The sequence below is a fragment of the Neolamprologus brichardi genome, chromosome 7 (genome assembly GCF_056152115.1).
Source record: "Neolamprologus brichardi isolate AB-2024 chromosome 7, ASM5615211v1, whole genome shotgun sequence".
Lineage (NCBI taxonomy): Eukaryota > Metazoa > Chordata > Actinopteri > Cichliformes > Cichlidae > Neolamprologus > Neolamprologus brichardi.
The window spans coordinates 11,389,183-11,411,430 of NC_142110.1; the positions used below are offsets into that span (position 1 = coordinate 11,389,183).

General features: G+C 40.4%; 3 protein-coding genes across 5 annotated transcripts; 1 reads left to right on the forward strand and 2 right to left on the reverse strand.

Annotated features, from left to right (window-relative positions):
* Window positions 1-6,569: 6,569 nt before the first annotated feature.
* LOC148101976 (uncharacterized) lies at window positions 6,570-8,186 on the reverse strand. The gene has a single exon (XM_087844600.1). The coding sequence runs from the start codon at window positions 8,184-8,186 to the stop codon at window positions 6,585-6,587; it is 1,602 nt and encodes a 533-aa protein (XP_087700726.1). The 3' UTR covers window positions 6,570-6,584.
* Window positions 8,187-9,034: 848 nt separating this feature from the next.
* bbs10 (Bardet-Biedl syndrome 10) lies at window positions 9,035-16,877 on the forward strand. Of its 2 annotated transcripts, none has more exons than XM_006789391.3 (4): window positions 9,035-9,508; window positions 11,465-11,680; window positions 11,769-12,734; window positions 12,885-16,877. In XM_006789391.3, the coding sequence occupies exons 2-4, from the start codon at window positions 11,490-11,492 to the stop codon at window positions 13,705-13,707; spliced, it is 1,980 nt and encodes a 659-aa protein (XP_006789454.2). In that variant the 5' UTR covers window positions 9,035-9,508; window positions 11,465-11,489; the 3' UTR covers window positions 13,708-16,877. The 2 variants fall into 2 exon arrangements, with proteins under 2 accessions (XP_006789454.2, XP_006789455.2); XM_006789392.3 differs by lacking the exon at window positions 9,035-9,508 and adding an exon at window positions 10,180-10,280.
* On the reverse strand, window positions 15,384-21,330 carry cd9a (CD9 molecule a). 2 transcript variants are annotated; one of them, XM_006789389.3, is made up of 8 exons: window positions 21,135-21,330; window positions 18,657-18,759; window positions 18,467-18,564; window positions 17,946-18,020; window positions 17,632-17,733; window positions 16,754-16,843; window positions 16,358-16,441; window positions 15,384-16,264 (listed from the first exon to the last, which is right to left on the reverse strand). In XM_006789389.3, the coding sequence occupies exons 1-8, from the start codon at window positions 21,201-21,203 to the stop codon at window positions 16,199-16,201; spliced, it is 687 nt and encodes a 228-aa protein (XP_006789452.1). In that variant the 5' UTR covers window positions 21,204-21,330; the 3' UTR covers window positions 15,384-16,198. The 2 variants fall into 2 exon arrangements, with proteins under 2 accessions (XP_006789452.1, XP_006789453.1); XM_006789390.3 differs by lacking the exon at window positions 21,135-21,330 and adding an exon at window positions 19,675-19,923.
* Between the last annotated feature and the right edge of the window lie 918 nt (window positions 21,331-22,248).

The window sequence follows — 22,248 nt, forward strand, 5'->3', positions numbered from 1 at the left end:
TTCAACCTTCCCTGTGATGCTCACAGTGACCCATGGCTGCAATGCTGGTTCATTCAGTCTTTGAGAGTGCAGGACCTGAAACACACAAAGTTCATTTAAAGACAAGAACTATGAGCCAAGGCAGACTACTTTATCATAAATGTAACCAAGTTTTAAGAAAGTTAGCACATACATGTTTCATTTCTTTATGTGTCCATCTATAGAAGGCTGCATGTTATAGTGTAAATCTGCCTGTTCTCTGTCAGAAACCTGCCTGCAGAAAATGAACCTAAAGTATGTAATGCAAGGATGTCATCACTTTAGAGATGGAGAAAGCATAAAGTGACAATTATGAATCACTTAATATGATAAGGAGATTCTGCAGGTCATTAATCAATGTATAAAGTTAAAATAAAATGTATTTTTAGTGACACAGGATACAAATATGGAAGCAAGATGTATAATTAGAATTATTTATAATAAATATGAATAAATCATTGCAATTTCTTTAACCATAGAGAATAACTAAATCCTTCAGGACAATGTCACATCAATGCACTGAACTCACTATGTTATCCCTCTAACAGAGCCTCCACATGTTCTCACTGTAATTTCCCGTCATGAATGAATTTATGCTGCACTAATCTGAATGTTTGCAGGGAAATCAAACGCATTTCATACGCAGTACTCGAGCTGACTTACCTTTGTTTGAATGACGACTTGTACGCGCTGACTCCACAGACAAGGTACGAAAATATGTCAGGCTACGTCAGTAGCGGTTGGTCTTCAGGGTTTCTACTCCACGGCCGTATTTCATACGGGTCCACATTTCCAATGCACGCTATTTTCTGCAAGTACCGCCGCTTCGCCTCTGGATGTAATCGGTCTCTATACCGTCCGTTTCTTTGGAGCTGCTTTTAAGCATCTTGTAATTGTCGTTCCAACACAGTGTGTTTGTTTTGATTCATAGACCCCGAACATGGCGCCGCGCTCCCACAATGCATTGCGGCGTGACGTCAACTCCAAAGCCCTGTTCTTGGTCCGAAGAAAACTCTGTTTAAAGTTAAAAAATAAAAATTAAATTCTGTTTAAAGTAAGTATTAGCTCTCACGTGGCTCATTTATCAATAACAAAGAACCTTAAACGTTTTTTTAGGTTAATAGCGATAATATATCCATAAGCACTCCAAGGTGAAGAAATAGAGACAGGCTGTGAATGCTGCTTGGTTTTCGCTAATAAAGTCTCGTACAAACGTCAGCTAACGACAGGAGCGAGAACAACCTGGAAAGCCTTAAGATAAGATAAAATAAATATAACTTTGATATGAACTAAAGTCTGTTTCTTGTTATTTCGTTATTGTATTTTGTGGCGGGGAAAGAGCTCAGGTCTTTTAACTAAGATGTACTAGCAAAAGGGAACGTGAGACGAGCTGATTGGCGGAGTCGTTAAACTGCCAAACACTGGCAGACAGAGAAGAGCATTCGGTGAAAATATCGGAGTTGGGGATGCAATATCTGGAACATTGAAAGTAGAAAATCTAAACAAATCTAAACTGAAACACCGGTTGTACTTACTTATCTGTCGTGTTTTGTCACCACCGGTTTGGACACATTACTCTAATCTGATATTCTATTCTCAGCAAATGAAATGAAACACAATTTTTTTTTTTTTTTTAGTGTGGCGCTGTTTCTTAAGTTAATATGTCTAGTTGTAATTGGGGGTTTTAAATGAAACATCAAACACATTCACATGAAAATATATGGTAGTATTTCCTAAATGTATATTAAACTGCAAAGCAGTGGAAAGAGATCGACAAATGTCGTGTAGCTGTGATCATTTTTGGCTGGATACACTAGGTGGAAGTGGCGATTTCTAATCCAAGGTACCTCAACCAAAGAAGAAGTGTAGCCGGTCTGGCCTAAAACTCTTATTGCTGTTAGTTCTCTGCGTTGTGTTGTGCGAATGACCAGAGGAGTCAGCTCTCACTTTGCCAGCTGGATGGATTTATTCTCCCAGAACTGTTTAAAATAAAAACAAAACAGTACAGCGACTTCACTTCACTACTGGACTTCTGCATGAACACCTTCAAGGGAGAGGAGAGAGAAGGATAGCGGACCACATGTGAAGCCACGTGCATGCTCCTATGCTCTCATCTGAGATTGGCTAACTAGCATGTTACAATAAAGTGCTGTACTCGACAGAAAAACTAATTTACACTAAAACATCAAACAGAACTGTGAGACAAAGTGCACAAAGGGAACGAGCAGTGTTTTAATTACTTTTAGTTACTTTAACTGTGTTTATTCGCTCTGTAACCGAGAACACTAGCGTACGCTCACCTCTCCTCTAGTGATGGGTCGTTCGCGAACGAAATGGCTCTTAGAGCTGTCTCTTTGACGTGAACGACGCGAGCCGACTCCTTATCGCGAGCCGTCACGTGGTTTTTTCTTTTTCTTTCTCTCAGCCTCTCTCTCACACTTTTTTTCTGCTTCACTCAGCACGCGAGCCTTGTGCTTTAGGCTGGGAAGAGGGGGGAGGGGCGGTAGTTGCACTCAGTAGCACAGGAACAGAGCCAGAGGGAGAGAAAGAGAGCCAGGGACAACAACGTCACATTAGAAAGTAGTGATGTGCGATACCACTGATTTCCTTTCCGATCCAATACCAAGTAATATTCAGGGTGGTATCGACGATACTGATCCGATACCGATACTTTGTACAAAAACTTATTTTATTTATTGTATCTCAAATTATAGCATCATAATGATTACAGGACATCAGAGTCCTTGTTTCCAACAATGACGGCAGCTGCTTAGTTTTAATATTACTCTTATTTCTCTTTCTGGGTCGCAAAAAAACTTTTAACATATTTTAAGGTGAGAATGTAGCTGTGTAAACTTCAAATATCTGAGCCAATCAACACATTGTTTTCAAACCCCCGCGGTCTTTCGCTACTCAGGTTAAACATGATATATAAGTCACTTAGATAACTTAAAAATGTTATTGTTTGGCTTTTTCAGTGTTTTATTTGTTCGTGAGTAAATCGGTTTGGCTGAGATTAAAGTTATTAGATTAGATTAAATTAAATTTAACTTTATTAATCCCTCGGGAGGGTTCCTCTGGGGTTTTCACACAGCTGAATAAACGTCAAACAGAAAACTGATTAAACAGAAGTGTGAGACGGTCGAGAGTTTACGCCAGCGCCCGGTTATATATTAGATAGCAAGGAGCAGACGGCAGAGTTTCACTCCACCGAGGGAGCTCGTGACGTATACCCGGCTTTCTCGACCACGAAGGCCGGGTCCTCAGGTGGAAGCAGCCTCTGAATTTGGACACCCCCGCTGTTTCCGGACATTTAACGTGTTTCATCCGATAAATAAACACTATAAAATGTATTTATCCCCCCAACAACCTTTTTGAATGTCTCCCTAGTGTGGCCACAACACCTCACGTTTTTGCCACATGTATCGCAAACCACGTCTCAGTTTTTGTGGAGGTAAAATAGGTTCGCACATGACTCCAATTACGCTCAGCCATTGTTGTGAGTGCGCACGCCAAGGGGCTGCGAGACAGCCTATTTCGCAAATGACTATGAAAGGCGGAAGAGGAAATAGTTCCTTTGAATGTAGACAATCCGAATGTTATAGTTTCTTTCCACTGTGTTCCTGTTAATGATAAACTACAAATTTACCCTAATTTACTAAAATATCGATATTTTAATGTGAGAATTGATTCTAGAACATAAATGACTGGTATCAGAGGAATCGATATTTCAGGATCGATCCGCACATCACTATTAGAAAGGTATAGTAATCATCCACAACTATTTTCAATTGCAGATGATAAAGGATTCAGAAAGTTTATTCATGCGGGCCCATATGACAGAGAATATGCATGTTCTTTTTGTTTTCATATTTTAATTTATATTTAATTGTGTTTGCAGTGTTTTGTGTTGTTTCACTTTAAATTTGTAAAAGGAAAAAGCTGAAAATTTAAATAGTTAAAAGTTGAAATGTGAATAGTTGATTTTTGTATTATATGATTTATTTATTACATTTTATGTGGAGTGAATAAATAAAAGTATATTTACGGTGGCCCCTACAGACAAAGCACGTACAAACTTCAAATCACGTACGAACTCTGAAGCACGTACAAACTCCAAAACACGTAAAAACACGTACAAACTCCAAAACACGTAAAAACTCCAAAACATGTAAAAACACGTACAAACTCCGAAGCACGTAAAAACTCAGAAGCACATAAAAACTCAAAACACGTACAAAAGTCAACAGAAGTGCTCCAGAATGCTAGGCGCAGTGTTGAGCTTTTGTTACCTAGTGGCTACACAAGCCAGCAAGTACCAACGACCGGATTTGGTGTGTGGTAGTAACAGGTAAATGAACATTGTTTTTAAATAATTTGAATATATATGAGTGCCTGTGTATAAATACACAAACATGCTTTCAATTGTGTAATTTAAGTGATCTAGTAGCTCTGCTTTGGAAGTTCAGTTCATGCTAGAAATGTGTTTTGGAGTTTGTACGTGTTTTGTCTCTAGGGGCCACCGCATATATTTATATATAAACATATATAAATAAAACCACTTTTTTTACTTAAGTAATTCCTTTTGTGCATAATTTAATATTATTGTTAATAATAAATTAACTAAAGCAACAAAACAACCTGAAGAGCCGGTTCGGAGCCGAAAGAGCCGGATCTCTAAAAAGAGCCGGAAATCCCATCACTACTCTCCTCAGCGGGGCCTCTAGGCGACTGAGGAAAATAGCGCGCAGCTACAGGAAGTGACTTGGCGGGAAGTCAAAGGTCACACAAACAAAATAAAAGCTCCCAAAATATAAATACAGAAAATAAACATATATAAATAAACACATATACATAACCAATACTGACAAAGCCAGATAACACTGCAGGATGGATCTTTGGTGAAATATAAATTATTTTTTAATACACCCGTTACAGAAGCACAGAGGCGAGTGATCCTTTCTAACTAACGGTGAGCAAAGTCCTGAAAAATCAAGCCACGTTTAAATTTTTTAGAAATCAGAGAACTTATATTTCAAGATATTCTGAAACACACCCGGATTTTTTAAATAAAATAGGCTGGCGGAAACCGCCGGTGGTTTGAATGGTTTTGAGTCTAGCTATTTGGCTAACGTAGCTAGCATAGTAACCATAGTAACTATGATACCGTTGCCGAATACTGTAGTTAAAGCTACAGTAAGGTTGTCGATTCATGCTAACTCTTATTTGTGGTTTTTATGGTCTTGGCAGATGAAGAACAGCAGTTAAAAAAAAAGAATCTCCGACAATTACATTTTATAGAGCAGAACTGAATATAGTCCGCCCCAATCAGTAAAGCTAACTGTGCTAGGCTTTTGAGCAAGTGCACCTTGTGGACGTTTTCGTCCTCCAGAAATTAACAAATTTTCCTATAATCGGATATCCCTAAATCCGATATCCATCATGAGTGCTTAAAAATAAACAATAAATTGATCTCCCCAAAGGGATTAATAAAGTTCTATTATATACTCTATGTTAGAGACCTGTTTTAATTCAGATAAGTCCCTGTGAGAGTAAAGGCAATCTCCAGCAGGCCTGAGCTAAGGAAACAAAGTACACTAATGTAGTTATAACGTAATGAGTTGTTATAAATAAGACAACTAAATTGTCTTATTTAGTTCGGCCATACTGTGTATTACCAGATCTCTAGTGAATTTTACCACAAGTAAATATACGTAATTATACATTGTATTGAGCAGGCTACTGCCCACGCTTAACTGTGACTATCACCAGGCAATCTGGGGGTGTTTCCTAAATCACTAGCAGGCGCAAAACTTCTGACAGAGTGAACAGGATGTATGCAGGTAAACTCCAGATTGACACGAGCTGATCGGTGGAGTCATGGGGAAAATATTGGCTTGTGATCTACGTTACAGAAAGACAAGGTACAACACCAGATGGAAGGCATTTTATTTACACACTAAACTAATCTGATATCCCATTTTCAGCAAATGAAATGAAACACAAAATGTATTTTTATTTCATTTTATATTTTTAATTTTGTTATTTATTTATTTATTTTGGTGTGGCACTGTTTCTTAACTTAAAATGTCCTGTTGTAATTGGACATTTTAAGTTAAGAAACGGTGCCAAACCACCCCCCCCCCCCCCCCCCTCCCCCCCTCCACTTCCCTCATGGTGTATTATTGCAAGGTCAAGACCATGCAATAATACACAGAAACTCCAACCCCCTACGAGCAAGCACTTTGGCGACAGTGGGAAGGAAAAACCCCCTTTTACAAGGGGGAAACCTCCAGCAGAACCAGGCTCAGGAATGGGGTGGCCATCTGCCTTGGCCAGTTGGGGATGAGGGAAGGAAGGCAGGAGAAAAAGAGTGGTTATTATAACCACTCTTTTTTTTTTTTTACCAATTTAAATTGGTCCATCTCATCTAAACTTAGTTTTAAAACCAAAGTTTAGATGAGATCGACCAATTTAAATTGATATTTTAAGCTATTTTAAAACAAGCACGTGTGCTTGTCTTGAAATAGCACACATTTTTCTCATTTGCACTCATTTGCACTCATTTAGTGTGCAAATGAGAAAATCCTAGAGATGACACTTCGTCTCTTCAGCTTGGCATGTTTTTTGAAAGTGTTGACAATTATTTCGTCAACCGTTGGGTTGCTTAACTTCATGAACTGTCCTGGAGAATGCCACCTTTCACGGAGATCATTGTATACTGTCAAGCTGAGTTCTTCAATGTTCTCTAGGGAGATTTTATATTTTTTGGACAAAATTTTGTTCCAGATCTTTTGGCTAAGCCTCTGTACAATGAAGTCAGTTGTTCCTGAATGCCATGTCGTCGTCTCATTTAGTTCGGCCATACTGTGTATTACCAGATCTCTAGTGAATTTTTCCACAAGTTCCCAGTACTCGTCTTGGTTTTTAGATACACTGAGTACTCTTTTTGGTAACCCCAGCAGGTGTTTGGTGAAGATTGGAACAGTAATGTTATCAAGCTGCTCCCTCAGACTAAAAATCAAATATTTTTCCTTGCATTTGTGTGTTTTGCAAAGATCCTTTAAAATGGCCTTATGGATATTTTTTAGGCTTTTTGGAGATAGATCCAAATGTTTGTCATTAATTTCTGGCCACATTTTCTCAAGCAGGCGATCACCAATGCAGTCAGGAGTGAGGCGCTCTGTGAAGAGCTTGTGTTTAGAGGCGACGTTGTCTACGGCCTCTGAAACCACCATCTGAATAACTTTGTTGACACACAACTTTTCCTCGCTCAGAGAATCAGATAGTGGACTGATCTGACAAGAAGACTCACTGTCACTGAGGAATCCCTGAAATCTGGGGGTTGCCTCATCTTTCAGTCCTCGACTTTCTGTTTCATCTCTGTAGCTTGAGTTGTCTACAGATATGCAGCCTACAACGGGTTGAGCCTCCAATCCCTGGTCTTCTAGAGAGCTTTCACCTAGAGAATCAGACAGCGGATTGATACTAGAAAAAGTTAAAGACTCAGTGTCACTGTCCAGCTCAGGTACTACTAGCTTCACATGCTTTTCCAGGGCACAAGATTTTGTTTTGTCAAAGTCTTTTGTATCAGCTGTGAAGTTTTTCTTCATACAGCTCTTTTTTGGCTTTGCTGTGTCTGTTGTTTCGAGTTGTGTGTTTGAATTACCCACAGATATGCAGCCTCCAACGGGTTGAGCCTCCAATCCCTGGTCTTCTACAGAGCTTTCACCTAGAGAATCAGACAGCGGACTGATACTAGAAAAAGTTAAAGACTCAGTGTCACTGTCCAGCTCAGGTACTACTAGCTTCACATGCTTTTCCAGGGCACAAGATTTTGTTTTGTCAAAGTCTTTTGTATCAGCTGTGAAGTTTTTCTTCATACAGCTCTTTTTTGGCTTTGCTGTGTCTGTTGTTTCGAGTTGTGTGTTTGAATTACCCACAGATATGCAGTCTAGGGCTGCTTCAGCCTCCAATCCTGGAGTTTCTAAGTTTTCATTATCACCGAGGTCATCTACAGAGCTTTCATTCAGGATGCTGTCCTTTGCTCCTGTATCCTCTGTTTTCTCGGGGCAGTCTGCGCCCATGGACTGAAGACAGACCTCAGAGGTCTGCATGGAGGTTGGATCTCCATTCTCTGTGGGTTCCCTAGTTGATCTCTCTAACATTTCACAAAACTTAAGCATGTCTGTTAACAAAGTGGAAAGCAGATGAAAGTCACAGTACTCTGGTTTGAACGGTACCAGAGATTGCCACTGTGGTACAATTGTACCAAAAAAGTGGTTGATGAGTAACTCCCAAGTTTCCACTGAGGTGTAAGTGAGTGGAGTATTCATGTTAAAGTCTGTACTATTTAAACTCTGAATTGGAGAAGTGGGATTCATTTGATGTGTAGTTGGAGTTGTGCTAGACATGTGTGCTCTTTGTAAATTAAATGCGCTTAAATTACACTCGCTGCTCTGATGCATAGATGCTTTGTGATCTGAGCTTTACTGGAATTGTGGAGGGATATTTAATGCCTCGCATGTCAGAAGCCACGCCCACCCCGAAGAACGCTTTGGTAGATCAAAGCAGACAGCTAGTGTGACGTCACACGCAGTTCTTGGTCCGAAGAAAACTCTGTTTAAAGTTAAAAAATAAAAATTAAATTCTGTTTAAAGTAAGTATTAGCTCTCACGTGGCTCATTTATCAATAACAAAGAATCTTAAACGTTTTTTTAGGTTAATAGCGATAATATATCCATAAGCACTCCAAGGTGAAGAAATAGAGACAGGCTGTGAATGCTGCTTGGTTTTCGCTAATAAAGTCTCGTACAAACGTCAGCTAACGACAGGAGCGAGAACAACCTGGAAAGCCTTAAGATAAGATAAAATAAATATAACTTTGATATGAACTAAAGTCTGTTTCTTGTTATTTCGTTATTGTATTTTGTGGCGGGGAAAGAGCTCAGGTCTTTTAACTAAGATGTACTAGCAAAAGGGAACGTGAGACGAGCTGATTGGCGGAGTCGTTAAACTGCCAAACACTGGCAGACAGAGAAGAGCATTCGGTGAAAATATCTGAGTTGGGGATGCAATATCTGGAACATTGAAAGTAGAATATCTAAACTGAAACACCGGTTGTACTTACTTATCTGTCGTGTTTTGTCACCACCGGTTTGGACACATTACTCTAATCTGATATTCTATTCTCAGCAAATGAAATGAAACACAACTTTTATTTTTTTTTTAGTGTGGCGCTGTTTCTTAAGTTAATATGTCTAGTTGTAATTGGGGGTTTTAAATGAAACATCAAACACATTCACATGAAAATATATGGTAGTATTTCCTAAATGTATATTAAACTGCAAAGCATTGGAAAGAGATCAACAAATGTCGTGTAGCTGTGATCATTTTTGGCTGGATACACTAGGTGGAAGCAGCGATTTCTAATCCAAGGTACCTCAACCAAAGAAGAAGCACAGAGGCGAGCGATCCTTTCTAACTAACGGTGAGCAAAGTCCTGAAAAATCAAGCCACGTTTAATTTTTTTTAGAAATCAGAGAACTTATATTTCAAGATATTCTGAAACACACCCGGATTTTTTAAATAAAATAGGCTGGCGGAAACCGCCGGTGGTTTGAATGGTTTTGAGTCTAGCTATTTGGCTAACGTAGCTAGCATAGTAACCATAGTAACTATGATACCGGTTGCCGAATACTGTAGTTAAAGCTACAGTAAGGTTGTCGATTCGTGCTAACTCTTATTTGTGGTTTTTATGGTCTTGGCAGATGAAGAACAGCAGTTAAAAAAAGAATCTCCGACGATTACATTTTATAGAGCAGAACTGAATATAGTCCGCCCCGATCAGTAAAGCTAACTGTGCTAGGTTTTTGAGCAAGTGCACCTCGTGGACGTTTTCGTCCTCCAGAAATTAACAAATTTTCCTATAATCGGATATCCCTAAATCCGATATCCATCATGAGTCGTGTCTAGAGTAAAGTATGCCTGCCTCGTCTCGACACTCTGGCAGTGTTGCGCTGCAGTGTAGGTCCGGGGGGGGGGGGGGGGGGGGGGGGGGGTAAGAGCCGAGACGTTTATGATTAATCAGGGAGAAGAACTCTTCTGCTTATTTTGACGATATTGATGGCCCACAGTGTCAACATTTAGATTACAATGTATAAAATACATAAAAGCCACTGAAAATACATAATAATACAAGTCATATATCGACATTTCTAACAAGATACAGAGATTTGTGTGCGTCAGATTCGATTTATTAGGTAAATTCCTCTTGAAACTAATTTTTATTTTTTCTACTGCACAGCTTTTCCTGGTTCAGTGTTACGTACAGTTCAAATGACGTGTGTGACACATATAAACGAGTCCCCTGCTGTACACTGCAGGCAGTGGGTCTGTTTTACTTATTTGACAAAGATCTGAGCATTTTCCTGTTATTTCTGCCCATTTGTTAAACTATAATCTCTGTTTCATTAAGTAAACGGTTTCTCTCCGAGAAAACAAACAAACAAACATGGTTTGCATACTATATATCTATTGCCATGCTTTAATAATTAATGTTGTTTAACGGAAAAATATTCACTAAGCATTGTTGTTATAGATATTGTTTAATACAGTATGGTTCAATAGCTTTTGGGTAAACAGTTTTCTAGTGTGGAAACCAATAGATCTGTAAACTAAAATAATATTTCTCTACTCTCTAACCTACATAATTTATCATAGATTTAATTTTCTTACTTTTCTTGTAAGGATCTATCACATTGCCAAGATTTCTGTGTTCCTCAGAAAAGCTGGATTTGGATTTCCTTTGAAATGCCGTCTCCAAACCCTCAACTACACTAATTTTGGTTTTTGTCATTACATGATCAGTCAAAGTCAAACCTCGATTTCCTTTGAACCCACTCTATCCCAGTGTGGCTCCTGTTTCCACATATATGAAAAAAGACAAGCAGCCACACCTCTGGGTTAGATATTGTTAACATTCTTCATCATCATTACTGCTTTCTCACTTAGGCAGGATCTAACAGTGTCTACAGTTATGCCCTCTCATTGCTTCTCTAAGCAGTCAGGTCAACTTCCAACACATGAAGTCCTAGATCCCTTAATTAAATCATGGCCCGCCAGCCATCCCAAGTCTACCAACCATATATCTGATTTGGCAGTCGAGACCTGTGTAGTTAATTGTCTCTATATCCTCTGAAAGGCTCTTAAGTGTCTGCCAAGCACAGGAGGCCATGGTAGATTTATCCTGACACCTTTCCTACACTACATGCAACACTAATGTTTAAATACCGCTTTACAGCGAGCCAGTATGTTGTGTGTAAATCCAAATAGTGTTTTAATTAGGAGGGTTCATGTTTTAAAGAATAAAAATACTGGGTTTGTATATATTATGTATTTATTTATTGCAGGTCGCAGTTTAAATTCTGACTTTTTAAAATTTCAGTCTGTGCTCATTCCTGGGAGAAAGGATGCCACCATTGGGCCACTTACACATGGAACATGTCCTGCAGGCAGTCGGTGTCTTGGAGGCAGTCATCCTTCGCAGTTTTGGCCCTGAAGGAGGACAGGTGCTGTTCACACGAGACACGGGACAGGTGATGTTGAGCCGCAGTGGGACACGCATTCTCACGGCACTACATCTGGAGCATCCGTTCGCCAGGTTAACAGTCAGACATTTACTTGAATGATTATACACATTTTTCTAGGTTTAACTCCTTGGTGACATGTTTGTGTGTTCCTCATTTTAGGATGGTGGTGGAGTGTGTCTGGAAGCATAGCTCTGCAACAGGCGATGGATCCAAAACCTTTATCCTGCTGCTGGCATCATTGCTACGGTTGATTCATGCAGCAGCCAGCAAGGGGTCTAATGTGTCTCACTCTTATAGCTCAACAAAAGCAGCAGAGGCTGCCACTGCCAGACACTTGGCTGACAAACTGCTAGCATTTGGGTTGAAGGAGTTGGATGAGCTCATTGCTACGGGAGTGGTCCCTTATGGAGGCTGCATTTCGTGGGAAGATTTCACTGTGGAAGCACAAACGCCATCTCTCACAAACAATCTCTGTGTTCAAAAGCTGCTAAGATCATTTTTTCACACACGCTGTGGTTACACGCACTGTGACTTCAGTAGTCACCTCACATGTGAACTGCTCAGTCACTGGAATTTTAAAAATCAACTACCTTCATTCTCTCTGCAGCTCGTAAGCGACTACTTCCCGGCCCTCCATACACCTGTGTCGGGCTTTCCTGTCCGCTCTTCACGTTTAATCGAGGGGCAGGTAATCCACAGGGACTTTGCCACGCCACCGCTTAAGACTGACCACCAGCCAGTTAAGGCTGTAGTTCTCACCGGGTCGCTGCAACCAACATTGCTCAGCACAGGAGACGTGCTTGAGTTGGGATATAGAGGCCGAATGAAGGAGGAGAGAAGTATTTTACACTTTAGCTCCTGGATGGAAAGCTCACTGCAGGGTGTTATTGCGAAGCTGCAGACTTTGGGTGTTTGTGTGCTTCTGTCTGCAGTAAAACAGTCTGCTGCTGTCCTGGCTTTAGCCACACAGGCAGAGATGTGCCTTGTGGAGTGTGTCAGTGAAGATGAACTCTCTCTGTTTTCCCAGCTATGTGGAACTACCCCAATCTGGGACTGTTCGATGATTGAATCAGAGCACGTAGCCACACTGGCTTTTTGCCGGCCGATACAGCTCGGAGCCCACAGGTATAAAAAACACACTTCGTCTTGAGTAATGTAGTGTGCACGTATAATGTTATAGATAGCAACAGGAAGTTTAGCATTGTCTGTAATCTCCAACACACGAGTTAATGCTGTTTTGTTTAGTTTACTGTATGGGTTTTGTCTCTTCCACAGGTATGTCCATGTGGCTTTCCAGGACTCGGAAGATAGAATCACCATCAAACCCTGCAGTCTGATCATCTGTGCCCCAGGGGAAGGACAGATTGAGCAGTATGCATGTGCTTTACAAGATGCCATTCGCATGCTACTTAGAACTTGGGAGCCCATGCTTGCAGCTGCAACCACAACATCAAAGAGTACCCTGCAGTCGCATAAAGGCGCATCTTTACATACAGACAGTCTGACCGAGCAAACCCCATACAGATCCATCGCTATACAGCCCATTCAAAAGCCAGGCTGTGTTTTATCTGCTGGTGGTTTATTTGAGCTTCTCTTACACTATGCCCTTCTACAACATGGACATAGTTGCTCAGTTTCTCCTGACCTAAATATAGATGCTTCTGTTTCCCAGCTCTTGGCAAATGCCCTACTGAGCGTGCCTCAAAAGATTTACTCTCACAGTCCGCACCATTTCCTGGAGTCTCAAAGACGGGTTATAAGTTTTGTTAGTAAGTTTCCAAATGATTCCCACCCTTTTAGCCTTGTATATAAACGAGAAAATACTATAAGCCCTATACAGGTCGAAGGGCCTCTGGGGGATGGTAAACTAAGCTTGCATTGTTGTAGAGAGGGTGACAAATTGTCAAAAGTTTCAGAGTTGGATCTGGGCCTTGAATCTGTCTCCTGTAAATACCAGCTACTTCTTGCTGTATTGCAGTGTGTCGCAAGTCTCCTTAAGGTGGACGCTGTCCTGCCTACACACACGGCTTTACACACACAGTCGCGTAGACTCGCCAGGACTTCCTGGGAGGATACAGAGGACGAAAGCGAGGACTGAGATTGTGTCTTAGTTAAGATAAAAGCCGTGAACATATTTTCTCTCAGTGCTCCCTCATGTCGAAGATGGAGTAAATAATTTTTGGCACAGTGATTTTTCTATACCCACAAGATATATCCAGCTATCTGTCCATTCTCTTCCACTTATCCTTGTCAGGGTCATGGGGGAACTGGAGCCTGTCCCAGCTACCATAGAGCAAGAGGCAGGGACCTGAACAGGTCACCAGTCTGTTGTAGGGCTAAAACATAGAGACAGACAACCATTCACACTTACATTCAAACCTATGGACAGTTAAGAATGATCAATTAACCTAACCCCACTAACTGCATGTCTTGACTGCATGACTGTGGGAGGAAGCCGGAGAACCTGGAGAGAACCCCTGCAAACACAAGGAGAACAAGCAAAATCCACACAGAAAGGCCCCGACCAGGTGGTGGAAACTCAGGAACATCTTTTTGTGAGGCAACCAGTGCTAATCACCTTGCCACTGTGTATATTTTGTTCCAACGAAATATATTTTTATTGCAAGACACAGATGGTATTTTCAGTCTTATGACCATGTTGTGGTTGGTTGCAGTTTCTGTGGCAGTAAAATGTTAAAGTGGTCTATAGCATCCTGTCCTGAATCAAGGCAAGGTCTGGCAGTAAAAAAGAAGGCATTAAACACTGTTGTAATACAGAATGTGCAGTTGCTAAATATTTTAATGTGTTGCAAACCTTCCAAGCGAGAATTTGTTAATGCCTTTTTTTTTCTCAGTATTTTTCATATTCATAGATTTTCTCTAAAATTTCTCCTCCTTTTCTATTTTCCTGGCCTATTCCCTTGCTAGTTTGTCCCTTACACAAACGGTTTAAATACACATCACCTCACAAAAATACACAGTCCTTTTTTATAATCAGTGTTATCTCGAAAAAACGATTGAGGCATTTAGAAGGGCAACACCCGGCTGTCAACAACCAAATCATAGCATGCTTCCTTGTGCTGTAATCAGGGGAACACAAACTCTATTTACTTCTATACTCGCCACTTTTTAGATGGAAACTGTGAGTCATAAAGACATTAACTAGTCATACTGTTTACCGTAACTACCGTGTCATTAGTTTTGAAGACAAAAATTTTCCATAAAATATTTGTAAAAGCACAATTAAGAAACAAAGACACTTCTTGTCTTTGTTTGTGTTCTAAGGGAGTCAGTCAGCTGATAGCTGCCAATATCAAAGAAGGGGAAGCCGAGGGAGTTTTCCCAATGTTTTTTTTTTCCTTTTTCCTACTGCGAAAAAGGAAACAAGCTTGAGTGTAGCTGTCATTGTTGTCAGTCCTATGGAGACACCTACGCACGTCTAACTCTTGCAGCATGCTGTATCGTGAGCGGCTAAATCTAAAATGTAAATAAGGCTCAGTCTAACAGTGAATCAGCGTGACTCTTATATTTTCATTGTAGTTATGAATGTTACCAAGTGACCTAAGAACAGGTGCAGTTAAATGTTCTCCAACTTGTTTACTATTACAGTGTATGGGAATAATTGCAGGTCATATTATTTTATGGTCCACTTTTATTTCTCTATTTAAATGCTTAAATTGTTCCTTGATGGCAAGTTTTATTTTCCTATACTGAATTGTTTATATTTTCTCTATAAATAAACCTTATGATTGTTACAGTAAACTCATAGTCGACTCAGTACATTTTAGTTTATTTGGCGCTTATTGTTAAATTTTGTCTCTGTGAAACAGTGCATATGATATAAATCAATCTCTGTAAACTGAAGAGAACACTGCAAAATGCATCGTCAAACTGCACGTAAAAATATAAACAGCTAACATTAGAAATCTTACAAATACAAAAAGGAAAACATTTACAAACACAAATCAGGATAAGGACCAGGAACAAATCAAATGTCATGAAAATAAAGGAATCAAGATGCTACTCTAGCACCGAGCTGGTTAAAGTTAACAGCTCGGTATTCAGCTGGCTACTCGTCACCTTAATTTTACTTAAGAAGTTGCATGAAAAAAGGAACTGTAAAACTGCTGCTGCTGTGTTGTGCAGAAGTGTTTGCTTTTTTGTGTTTGTTTTTTTATATCTGGACCATGTTCTTGCTAGTAGATGACCCCAAGTGACAGCAATAGAAATGCTATCAGTATACAATAGTATCATGTTTTGTTTAGATAATTAGCTGTTCACACACTAATTTCCATCAAATCACCACAAAAGTACACATTTCTTTTTACTACAATGCCACTGAATAACAGATGACACCCATTTTAAAATTGGGCCTTATAACCACATAACAGCTATCTAGTCCAGGAAAGTGGGCCTAAGCATCAGCAGCACAGATAAGGCTGACGTATAATGCAATCAGAAATATGTGCACCCAGCCTAAGCTTAGTTTATCCCCCCCCCTTTAACGAGCAGTGTTTCTACTGGCAGTGGAGAGTCGTGGGACTCTAGGAATGACATCATGCAACATTAATGAGGACTTCGAGAGGGTGTCACACCACCTCCCTGGACCTCCTGATGGCACAGCACAGGAGCATGCTAAAGATCATCCCAAACACCTGTAAGAAAGAGTGTTACAAGTTTTGAGCTCATTTCTGGACTGTCCTCATTCAGCACAATAGCATTAAGAGTTAAACCAATCACGCGCTCACCATAATGACCCCGATGGCAATGCCTACTCCTCCTATGATGTGCAATTTGGAGTTAAACACCTCTTCAATGGCATCAGGGCAGCTCTGCAAAAGATAGTAATGATTTCTTTGAGCTTTCTGAACATGACTTGTGGGATGGTACACATAAAAGACAGGCTGAGGGCATGTGGGCTCTTGTAAACCACCGTTGCTATAGTAACACTGCAAAGAGACTGGGGGATTGCTCTGCAAAGGGAAGACTGACAGACTTATGACACACATTGGACCATGATTATGAATTTGATTTACGGTAATTGCCACAGATCTCAGAGAGATGAAGCATGCCAGCATGCCTCTTGATTTCTCCATTCTCCATTTCTATCCACACACACACACACACACACAGGATAGTCATACCTTAGTAATGAGCTCCGCCAGCAGCTCTCCCTTTGGACAAATTTCTGGGTTTGTTTCCTTTAACCTCCCATTTGGACCACAACAGTTCAGCTGTAAACATATATGAATATATGTTGTAAATGAACATGATTTGTTGTATTTATCCGCGACACCTTAAAGGCCGGTCCATGAAAATGTTGTCGGGCATAAACCGGTCCGTTGCGCAAAAAAGGTTGGAGACCGCTGGTCTACACAACCCAAAATGTGGTCCTAGGAGGTTAAACATAGTCACCGTGGCATCACCTAATGGTTTGTAGACTCATTTTGGTTTTTGATACTGTACACATGTACTACAGTGAAATGTCAATTAAAAAGTATTCCACACTGAAGTACACCCTGGGCTGTCATTTATGTGATTGTAAAAACTTATGGACTATCTGAGGAATCACTCATCGTTGGTCATTAGATAGAATCGAGGTTTAAGGCTTCATTTTGGAGACCATGTCCATCCTTTTTATACAGATCATCCAAATAAAGCCTGCACCTCTCTCTTAATAGCTTTTGCGACACGTGTTAATGCAGACATTAAGCCTGAGATACAGCATGTTAAGATGTGAGACTTAGAAAAGGTGGTAGATGTGTTGTTATCACTAGATACAAGTTTTCCTTGTACTACCTGTATAGTTTGTTGTGTGTAATCATCTTACAGTTTTAGCTTCACACATAACAGCTGTGGTTTTGATCTTAGTAATTCTCATGAAGAACGGTAATACAAAAAAATCATTCCTAGAAAACCAGGTTCACCTGGAAATAATAAACAACATTTATCTGACTCTACCGTAGGTGACAAATTTCTTTTGGATAACATCAGAGTCGGCCTGAATTAGAAAGAGACTCACCTCAGCTTGAATCACCCGCAGTGTCTCTTTGAGGTGCTCGTCTCCATTTGTCTTGTAGTTGTTGTACGTCTGTGTGTAAAATCTTGTGATATCATTCACCACCTGCAACACAGCAGTAAACCGAAAAACTATGATATAATATATGTCACAGAGACACATAAATCTCCAAACCCCTTTACTCAACTCGCTTTTTTGGATTTGGTTTGTCTTTTCTGATGTGGTAGTGTTCTCTCACATGGATTCCTGTAGTGTACTAGGTCTGTGTAAAGTGTTTTCAACCTGATAGTTAGAGTTATAATTTGTTAAAATGTTACCTGGCTTTGGTTAGAAAATCCCCAGATTCCAGCAGCTACCTCAATGGCAAATATGATTAGCAGGAAGAAGAAGAACTGCAGAAAGAAAAAGACTAAATTAAACTCAGCTGACTGTTTGCTTCCAGGCATGCTTGCGCGCATGTCTTTTGCGCCCATGTATGAACACATAAGGTCAGTTGAGGGTAGCCAAACCCAGTTTTCATTTACTCCTCCTCTTGAGAGATTTAATATGAGAAGAGAAGATTACGGCCAGACGGAGCGGGATGGTGGGAGCTAGTGCAGAGAAATCTAAGAGACTCTTCCGTGGCCTTCACACAGTTCAGTAAACAAAGATGAAGGCAGACATCTCATATCTTTTGAGTGAGCCCAAGGTTAGTCCGTAAAGCACACTTGTGACAGCGAGATAAAAAGTCCAAGTACAGCTAAGTGAAATCACTAAGACAGTTAAAATGTTTACGTTAGTTAGATCAAAATTAGTTAATAGAATATGATAGTTATGAAGATTATTAAGTGGTACAAACCGTTCCCAGCATACAGGGGGACTCACGGATGGCACCACAACATCCCAGAAAGCCCACCACCATGATCAGTGCTCCAGCTGCTATCAGAATATATACACCTACACACACACACAACACATGTGATATACAGAGAAGAATAAATAGCTTTTATACAAATAGCTATGATATAATAAACATCCCTGCATCTTACCTGTGTAAAACACATATGAAGAATCTGGTTCTTCAAATAAGCTTTTGGTCTTCTGGTCTAATCTCAGCCACAGTCCTATAGCTAATACAGCAGTGCCGGCGAGCTGCAACACACAAAAATATATGTTGTCACATACAACATATATTGCAATTTGGACCATGCAATTTGCATACTGTTTGCTCATTAAAAGTTGAGTCAAGAAGAAAACTCTTCATACTCAGTTCTCTTCATGTCCATGCATGCATCATCCCCCGCTTGCCAACCTAATCAGCAAGCATCGGTTAACAATTATGCCTCTGAGTTTAAAACACTGCACTGACCAGCTGTTTCTCCTGGTTTCATCCTTACAGTTTCGCAGTACTCAAACAAAAACCTTCAAATATAATTTAATAAACAGTGCCTCGTTGCAGAAATTCCTCTTTCACAGTAATTACCTCTATTTGCCTACAAATCAATCAAAAAACACCTACAAATATTACAATTCAATACCTACACAGCTTCATGTTTCTAAAAAACAAAATAAAACAAATAGCCCAAAGTAAACTGAAACTGAACATTACACTTTTGATTCTTAAGCTCTGAGACAGATAACAGAGAAGGGAGCCTGCATGGTCACAGCTTGCACACATTCCTTTTAACATTTTCACTTAACGTGAACACATAGTAGCAAGTTATTTGAAATATGTGGAGAAAGTATTCTAAAACTCAGAGTTTAGGACTTTAAAAAACGTGTATACAAGGCCACTTACAAGCCTCGGCAAAGATAGGTTGGTAAATGATTAACTTTGAGAAGAAAGGTGGCACGCAGTTTTTTTCGAAAGCGTGGGAGTGTCACTTTGCCTTTTCTTCTCAGGTTTTGACAGATGCTTGTTGTTTTGAATACTTTATGCCATATTGCTGCAGTTTTCCTGTATCCTTTAAAATATGTTAGCCAGTAGAAATTTGTTACAGAACTGTAACACAAGTTGAAACATTTCCCCTTTTCTTTATCCCAAATTAAAAAGCAAAATACACCTACCCAGAAGAAAAAGTTGAAGATGAACATGAGATATTTCACACATTTGATTCCCCCACCGAGAGCCATGTTGAGTCACTTTAAACAGCTCACCACTGTGACAAAGTAGTGCCTTTTTTTCCAGGAAGAAGCCAACGCAAAGGTAGTGGTAAGAGAGAGTATTCTCAATACCGTGCCTATCAGAGTCACCTGATTATGGAGGTAGGGAGTGGCCAAAGCAACTCTTCTCTTTCAACATGTTGTTCCATGTATAGTTACAGGGTGTTATGATCTGGTAGATAGAGGGGTTGTGTCCAGGCATGTAAACGTTTCCTAAAATACCTGCTTGACGACACATTTAATCCTCTGGTATCTGAATGGGTCGACTTTTGCTTCCCATTACACCTACAGGTTTTGCCGCATCCAGAAGTGGTTTTTGATCCAGTCCAAGCTAAATTTGCGAACTCTGCTCTGTGTGCACTGACACAAAAGCTGCACTCAGCTGTGATCCTGGTTAGTTTCTATCTCAGAAGGGAAGTATCTTTGTTTAAATGAGGATGCTAGTTATAAGGAAGCGTCCCTGTGTGTTGACAAATTCTGCTGATTAAGAGTTATACTGTAATTTATAATGTATTGTTTTCCTAAAGCTTCTCCATTTCGAAACATTTGTGACTTTTAAAAAGTGATTATAATGACCTATTTTCATCAATCTTATTAACACTCAAAACTTATATTTTATTTCTCTCTCACACGTAGCGTTCACATGCTGTGGGAAATCTGTCTGCCCTGTAATTAATGCTGCACTTAGCTCTATGTATAGCGTCGCAGATTACAAATGTGCATAAAAGGCAACACAACCATTTGAAACCACACGCACACATCCCACTCAAACACGCACAGCAAGACACACCCTGCGGGTGCGCAGGACAGCGGGACACATAACCTACATGGGATATCTAGCATTCGCGCACAAGCATGTGCGCGCGCACACCGCCAAGTAGACAGACTTCCATTAACAACTCTTTTAGGGGCGGAAGTGTAAATTACTTTATTTTGGGGCTATATCTCGGCCACAATAAGCCCCCTCCCCCTCATTGCAAGTATTAAAATGCCGTGCGCGCAAACTCCAGAGTGTGGCTAGTCTGCGCGGTGGAACTGGGTCACTTGGCCACTGGGGATTATTCTCCAGCCCGCACGGTCTCCACAAACATTGGGACACTTTGTGTTTAGTGGCAGCCAGAGCCATAATTCATTCATGCGGCTGCTCAGACAATCCGGGGATAAGTAACAGACACACACCGTGAGCACTCGGTACTATTTTGCATCTGGGACGTCTATACCGTGTAATTTCATTCACTATAGTAACCTGCGCTCACACGAATGCGCATGTTCCTACGCAAACCTCACACACGTTCGCAGACACACACGTAGAAAAACAGGCAGGATGCACACGAGAATAAAATATTTTCTTGCTTTGGACTCACCCAGAACACCAGGTTAAAGGCAAACATCAGGTATTTGATGCACGTCTCACCCCCCGACAGTGCAGCCATGGTGGTCCTTGAACTGTGACTCACACTTGTACCGCTATCTCAAATTCAAGAGGAGAAGGGCCACTATATAACAGTCTGTATGCAGAATGAGGTTATTTGCCGAGGCGCCGGCGCTGACGCGCGTCGTGCGGAGCGCGCCTGTAGTGGTCCGCCCCCTCACGGCTGCACAGCCTCCTATGGCTCTTCTTCTTTCTGTCTTTATTCCTGAAAACTTTTGTTTACAATTTCTTCTTTATTTAATTATTTGACCAAAAACAAGTGGATATCGTTGTTTTAGTTATTTTCGGGGATTTTGTGGGATTTCCGGTGATGTAGGAGTGTTGACATCACATCGCACACGATTTTCGATTTATTCAGATCGCAGCCTGCACTTGCTTTTCAGTATAGTGTGTATAGTGTATAGTGTGCCTTTCCTATATACAATAGTGGGAACAGTACACTTAAAAGCACCCTGCTGTGGTTATTTGAATGCAAGTTCCTGCAGGACTCTGAGCATTGCGATGACGTAATTCTCCAGGAATAAGGAAAGCGCGTTCACGGATTAAATATACTGTACATGAATAAACACGGTGCACGAGCAGGCTGTGTGCTCGCCAGCAATATATAGCTCACAGACAGACTATAGGTTACACGCTCTCACTTCTAAACGCGATATGAAACAGGTAGCTTTGCAATTGAATGCATCACTTAGCATCTGTGAGGCATGAAGGCTGCACGTTAGTCTGGTGTCTGAACAGTCCTGCTTCAGGGTATATCACGCTTAGATATACGTTTTACGACCATTTTTAAGTGGGCAATGAATTAGCTACCATTTATAGATGATGTATACGTTTTTGTTTTACCTAATGCTTGTATAACTTTATTAATTAAATTTAACATAGCTGTGAAAGCGTCAACATCGCTATGCTCGAAAAAAGCCTGAAAAGTATGATGCCATTTGTCTACATTTAGCTTTTAATAATAAAGTGTCAGTTTTTATATCCGTAGTAGGACTGAATTATTTCACTGGCGGTTTATTAATAAGTAGAAAACCCACTTTAACCCT

What these genes read in the sequence shown, in the direction of transcription:
- LOC148101976 (XM_087844600.1), bottom strand. Translation starts at nt 8,186, where the DNA reads ATGTTAGAGAGATCAACTAGGGAACCCACAGAGAATGGAGATCCAACC.
- bbs10 (XM_006789391.3), top strand. Translation starts at nt 11,490, where the DNA reads ATGCCACCATTGGGCCACTTACACATGGAACATGTCCTGCAGGCAGTC. An exon ending in CTGGAGCATCCGTTCGCCAG is followed by an intron (nt 11,681 to 11,768) that starts GTTAACAGTCAG and finishes TCCTCATTTTAG; the next exon opens with GATGGTGGTGGAGTGTGTCT. An exon ending in ATACAGCTCGGAGCCCACAG is followed by an intron (nt 12,735 to 12,884) that starts GTATAAAAAACA and finishes TCTCTTCCACAG; the next exon opens with GTATGTCCATGTGGCTTTCC.
- cd9a (XM_006789389.3), bottom strand. Translation starts at nt 21,203, where the DNA reads ATGGCTGCACTGTCGGGGGGTGAGACGTGCATCAAATACCTGATGTTT. An exon ending in CCTTTAACCTGGTGTTCTGG is followed by an intron (nt 18,760 to 21,134) that starts GTGAGTCCAAAG and finishes TGTGTGTTGCAG; the next exon opens with CTCGCCGGCACTGCTGTATT. An exon ending in CCCCCTGTATGCTGGGAACG is followed by an intron (nt 18,021 to 18,466) that starts GTTTGTACCACT and finishes TTCTTTCTGCAG; the next exon opens with TTCTTCTTCTTCCTGCTAAT.